The 6,365-nt window shown below is 55.7% G+C and overlaps 1 protein-coding gene across 1 annotated transcript in view; it reads right to left on the bottom strand.

The window, feature by feature from the left end:
- Nucleotides 1–200: 200 nt before the first annotated feature.
- LOC114071952 (heat shock factor protein 1-like) overlaps nt 201–6,365 on the bottom strand; it is a gene marked incomplete at both ends in the record, with an annotated part of 23,099 nt that continues 16,934 nt past the window's right edge. The window contains 3 exons of the mRNA XM_027909845.1: nt 201–452; nt 1,572–1,708; nt 6,061–6,157. Of these exons, the coding sequence (XP_027765646.1) occupies nt 201–452; nt 1,572–1,708; nt 6,061–6,157 (486 nt within the window). The remainder of the gene's footprint in view (nt 453–1,571; nt 1,709–6,060; nt 6,158–6,365) is intronic.

The raw sequence follows: 6,365 nt of genomic DNA, 5'->3' as shown, positions 1-6,365 counted from the left end.
GGCAGTGGGAATGGCAGTGGGGATGGCAGAGGGAATGGCAGTGGGAATGGCAGTGGGGATGGCAGCAGGGATGGCAGTGGGAATCACCCCCCCCCATATGGGGTCACTGCCGGGACAGACCCCCGGCTCCGCTTCCAGAGGTGTCTCCCCGAGCATTCCCGGCGGGAATGGTGGCCATTCCAGGCCGTCCCGGCACTCACTTGTCGAGGCAGGCGACGCTGAGGCACTTGTCGTGGGCGGGGGGCGCGGCGGGGCCGTCGGCGGGCGCGGGGGGGTCGCTGTCCCGCAGGATGGCGTCGATGAAGGTGGAGGGCGACAGCGGCGTCTCGGCCGTGCCCCCCGCGCCCCCCGCGCCCCCCGCGCCCCCCGCGCCCCCCACGCCCGGCTCCTCCACCCGTGGGCTCCGCTCGGGGCTGGGCGGCTCCTCCTTGATCCGCACCGACGGGCTGCTCCTGCGGGAGGGAGAGCGGGAATGATCCTCAGGGAGAGTGGGAATGATCCTCAGGGAGAGTGGGAATGATCCTCAGGGAGAGTGGGAATGATCCTCAGGGAGAGTGGGAATGATCCTCAGGGAGAGCGGGAATGATCCTCAGGGAGAGTGGGAATGATCCTCAGGGAGAGCGGGAATGATCCTCAGGGAGAGTGGGAATGATACTCAGTGGGAATGTCTTTAGGGACAGCAGGAATGCTCCTCAGGGACAATGGGAATGATCCTCAGGGACAGAGGGAATGTCCTCAGGGACAGCGGGAATGCTCCTCAGGGACAATGGGAATGATCCTCAGGGACAGCAGGAATGATCCTCAGGGACAATGGGAATGATCCTCGGGAGGGAGAGCGGGAATGATCCTCGGGGACAGCGGGAGTGACACTGGGAATGCTCCTCAGGGACAATGGGAATCCTCAGGGACAGCGGGAATGCTCCTCAGGGACAGTGGGAATGATCCTCGGGATGGACAGCGGGAATGCTCCTCAGGGACAATGGGAATCCTCAGGGACACCAGGAATGCTCCTCAGGGACACCGGGACCACAGGATGGGAGGAAGGAATTCTTCGCTCCAAGGGAATGGTCTGGGAACTCAGGGATGAGGGAATTGGGGGGGGGGGGGTTCTCCTGGAGAAGGGAAGGATCCAGGGAAACCTTGGAGAACCTTGCAGGGCCTGAAGGGGCTCCAGGAGAGCTGGAGAGGGATTTGGGATGAGGGCTGGAGGGACAGCACCCAGGGAATGGCTGCCCAGGGTTAGGGGGGAGATTGGGAAGGGATTCCTGGCTGGGAGGGTGGGGAGGGGCTGGGCTGGAATTCCCAGGGAAGCTGTGGCTGCCCCTGGATCCCTGGGAGTGTCCAATAAATATTCCATAGGGTGGAGCAGCATCCTCGTGGGAAGCCACCTGTGTTCCCCCCACACCCCCAGAGGGTCCCACTGAACCCGGAGGGTTCAGTGGGACCCTCTGGGGGTGTGGGGGGGAACACGGGAGGAGGGAATTCCGCTTGGAATACAGAATTAAAACCCAACAAACCCAACCCAGGGGGGGGAAATTTCTGGGAATGGGGAATGGGAGGGATCCCCCCACCTTCCGTCCAGGCTCCCGCTGGGAGAGGCCGAGGGGCTGGACGGGGCCAGCTCGGTGACGTCGGAGATGATGGGGCCGGAATTGGCCGAGGAATCCGGGGAATACAGGTTGGAGCCGCTGTAGGCGGGGGAGGAGGCCTGGAATGACAAGGAAAAAGGGGGGTTTGGAATTCCATGGTGGGGGGGTCCAAGGGGTGGGAGAGGACGGCGGGATCCCAAAATCCCCAGGGAAGAAGGTGGAGGTGGGATCCCAAAATCCCAGGGAAGGAGGAAGGGATGGAATCCCAAAATCCCAAGGAAGGAGGTGGGGTGGGATCCCAAAATCCCAGGGAAGAAGAATTCCACGGGGATTCCAAGGGGCAGGAGAGGTGGGATCCCAAAATCCCAGAGTGGGATCCCAAAATCCCAGGGAAGGAAGCATGGATATCCCAAAATCCCAAGGAGGGAGGAAGGAGTGGGAGCCCAAAATCCCAGAGTGGGATCCCAAAATCCCAAGAAGGTGGGGTGTGGCCCAAAATCCCAGAGTGGGGTCCCGAAATCCCAGGGAAGGACACACAGACATCCCAAAATCCCAACGAGGAATGAAGGGTGGGATCCCAAAATCCCAGGGAAGAAGAATTCCACGGGGGTTCCAAGGGGCAGGAGAGGTGGGATCCCAAAATCCCAGAGTGGGATCCCAAAATCCCAGGGAAGGAGACACAGACATCCCAAAATCCCAGGGAAGAAGGAAGGGATGGGACCCCAAAATCCTAAGGAGGGAGGTGGGGTGGGAACCCAAAATCCCAGAGTGGGATCCCAAAATCCCGAGGAGGGAGGGAGGGACAGGCATGCCAGGATTCCATGGAGGAGGAGGGAGGGGTGGGATCCCGACATTCCAAGGGGGGTGAGAACCCAAAATCCCAGGGAAGGAGACACGGGCATCCCAAAATCCCAAAATCCCAAGGAGGGAGGAGGGGTGGGATCCCAAAATCCCAGAGTGGGGTCCCGAAATCCCAGGGAAGGTGGGGGTGGGAATCCCCAAATCCCAGAAGGAAGGCAGGGATGGGATCCCAAAATCCCAAGGAGGGAGGGGGGGTTGGACCCCCCCCCGATGCCCCCAAACCTGTAATTTAAACCCCAAAATAAACCCGGATAACCCCCCATTCCTGACCCCACAAAATCCACTTCCAAGGAAATCACGGAATTTAAAGAGCAAAAGGTTGGATTCTTTTTTGGGATTGTTCCCTCCTGGATTTTGGAAGCCCAGATTTTCCCTTTCCCCGAAAATGCCTTTTAATTATTTATATCTTAATTTATTTATTTCTTGTTTTCTTTTACTTTCATTATTTGTAAAATAAAGTGATTTTTACTTATTATTTTCTTATTATTTCATTTTTATCATTATTTCTATAATATTTAATTGTTTATTGTTTTACTTTTATGATATTCAATTGTTATTTGTTTCATTTACTGACTTTATTCCTATTATTCCAATACCTTTTTTTTTTAATTCGCTAATTAACTCTAATAATTTTATTTTGATCTTTATTGTTTTATAACAGATAAATTTTTATCCATGCACTATTTTATTATTTTCACTAGCCTTTTGTTAATTTTTATTTTATTTTAATTTTATTTCGTTATTTTAAATTTATTTTTAAATAATTTATATTTTTATTTTTATTATTTTATTTATTTTATTATTTAATATTTTATTATTTTAAAATGTATTAAATAATATATACTATATTAAATAATATATATTATATAAAAATATATTTAAATTTATCTATATAAATATATTTAAATTATATTTATATTATATATAAATAGATTTAAAAATAAAATATTATTTTTATTCAGTTATTTATTTCCCACTAAAACCCTCCTTTGCTCAGAATCCAAACACAAGGGCCAGGGAATTCCAGGAATACAGAGAATTCCAGGAACTGCTGCCTTTGGATACCCACCCCAACTGGGGTCCAAGGCCCTGAACCCCCTCGGGGTCACTCCAGGGAACTCCAGGGGTGCTGGAATTCCAATGGGAATGTGGGAACAGCCCAATCCCTCCTTCCCAACATTCCCTGTGCTCCAAACCTCGGGATCGGCTCATCCGGCCCCACCTTTCCCAACCCCCCAGGGACAGCCCCGGGATCCCCCCGCAGGGAAACCCTCGGGAATGAGGGGACACAGGGATATGGGGCTGGGATCCATACGGGGCTGGGATCCACATGGAGCTGGGATCCATACAGAGCTGGGATCCATACAGAGCTGGGATCCATATGGGGCTGGGATCCATATGGATTTGGGATCCACACCCCTCCCCGTGTCCTGGGCTGAGCCCACGGCGTGGGCAGTGGGGAAAGTGGGAATTCTGTCCCTCTGCACCCTCAGTGAGACCCCCCCTGCAGCCCTTCCCAACATTCCTGAGGGACCTGGAGCTGCTGGAGAGAGTCCAGAGGGGACATGGAGATGCTCCCAGGGCTGGAGCCCCTCTGGAGCCAGGCTGGGAGAGCTGGGAATGTTCCCCTGGAGAAGGGAAGGATCCAGGGAGACCTTGGAGAACCTTGCAGGGCCTGAAGGGGCTCCAGGAGAGCTGGAGAGGGATTTGGGATGAGGGCTGGAGGGACAGCACCCAGGGAATGGCTGCCCAGGGTTAGGGGGGAGATTGGGAAGGGATTCCTGGCTGGGAGGGTGGGGAGGGGCTGGGCTGGAATTCCCAGAGAAGCTGTGGCTGCCCCTGGATCCCTGGGAGTGTCCCAGGCCAGGCTGGATCCCCCTGGGATGGTGGGAGGGGTGGGGTGGGGATGGATGATCCCCAAGGTCCTTTCCCACCCCAGCCATTCCATGTTTGGTGCCAGCTGGGCACACATCCCACAGCCCTGGAATGCTGGATCATTCCCTGTTCCCAATCCCAGCTTTTGGGTTTGTCCCGGTCCGGGGCTGCACTTGGAGCAGCCAGGACAGGCTGGATGGGGTCCAGGGGATCCATCCCATCCCCACACCGAGCTGTTTTTTTGGGAATACAGCACTGATTTGATCCCCAGAGCCTCGGGAAGTGCCAGCAGCCCCTCCCCTCTCACTGGCAGCTCCCAACTCCCCTTTCCCAGTTCCCTCTGGAGCTGAAATTCCATCCCACCCCCCCCCCCCAGTCCAGGCTGGGAAAGGAGGGCCACCTGTGATTCCCATCAGTGGGACAATCCCGGGCTCCTGGAAGGGCTCTGAGGGAAGATCAGAGGATGTAGGGAACTGGAATGGGATCAGAGAGCGGCTCCGGGGGTGGGCTGAGCCTGGAGGGGGCTGGGATGGGCTCAGCTATTCCGGGATTCTGCTCCTAAATCCGCCAGGATCACCTTGGGGCTCCGGGGATTCAGGATGGGAGAGCCAGAGGCTCAACCCCTGGGCCTGGATGGGATATTCCCAGGCAGGATCAGCCCTGGGATCAGCTGGAATCCTGAACCTGCAGGATCAGCTCATGTGAAAAGCCCAGGATGTTCCCAGCTGGAATGTTCTGCTCCTGGAATACAGCAGTGCCAGAGGATCTGGGGAATGGAGGATGGAGCTGGGCTGGGAGAGCTGGGAATGTTCCCCTGGAGAAGGGAAGGATCCAGGGAGACCTTGGAGAACCTTGCAGGGCCTGAAGGGGCTCCAGGAGAGCTGGAGAGGGATTTGGGATGAGGGCTGGAGGGACAGCACCCAGGGAATGGCTGCCCAGGGTTAGGGGGGAGATTGGGAAGGGATTCCTGGCTGGGCTGGAATTCCCAGAGTGGATCCCTGGGAGTGTCCCAGGCCAGGCTGGATGGAGCTTGGAATAACCTGATCCAGCTGCAGACGTACCAGCCCACGGCACGAGGGTGGAACTGGATGGGAATTCAGGAATTCCCACCCAAACCAGCCTGGAATTCCACAATTCCCAGTATCTTGCAGGACCCCCCCCCCCCATCCCCTGCTCTGATCCCGAGGCTTTCCCAGCCCAGGCCGTGCTGGCTCTGGGATTACCCCGTGCCCAGGCTCTGCTCCACAATTCCCACCTGGCTCCAAACACCCTTCCCTGCCCAATCCCAGCCCCCTTTGGCGGGAATGGCGCTAATTACCCCCTAATTAGGCAGCTGGAGGGCCTTCAGGTGCCACTGATGGCTTTTGGTGCCAAAGCCAAGTCCTGGATCCGAGCCCTGGATCCAGGGAGCAGGGATGAGCCCAGCACCACTTCATTTATTCCCCCAAATCCAGGGCCGTGTTCCATTCCCCCAAATCCAGGGCCTTGTCCATCCCCCCAAATCCAGGGCCTTGTCCATCCCCACAAATCCAGGGCCGTGTTCCATTCCCACAAATCCAGGGCCGTGTTCCATTCCCACAAATCCAGGGCCGTGTTCCATTCCCACAAATCCAGGGCCTTGTTCCATTCCCACAAATCCAGGGCCGTGTTCCATTCCCACAAATCCAGGGCCTTGTTCCATTCCCACAAATCCAGGGCCGTATTCCCACCCCACAAATGCTGCAGGAGCACTCACTGCGTAGGGGGATGATCCATGGACGTGCTCCAGGGAATACTGGCGGCTGTACTTGGGCATGGAATGTGCTGAACCGCTGTCGTTCAACATCAGGGGGCTGCGGGAATTCCCCAGAAAAACCGGGAGTTACACACGGGAACATCCCATCCCATCCCATCCCATCCCTGTATCCCATCCCTGTATCCCATCCCTGTATCCCATCCCTGTATCCCATCCCTGTATCCCATCCCTGTATCCCATCCCATCCCATCCCATCCCTGTATCCCATCCCATCCCATCCCATCCCATCCCATCCCATCCCATCC

This window comes from Empidonax traillii, unplaced genomic scaffold, assembly GCF_003031625.1.
Source record: "Empidonax traillii isolate 1590-97213 ecotype Southwest subspecies unplaced genomic scaffold, ASM303162v1 scaffold2469:size23709, whole genome shotgun sequence".
NCBI classification, from domain to species: Eukaryota; Metazoa; Chordata; class Aves; order Passeriformes; family Tyrannidae; genus Empidonax; species Empidonax traillii.
This window is presented reverse-complemented; position numbering and strand designations above follow the sequence as displayed.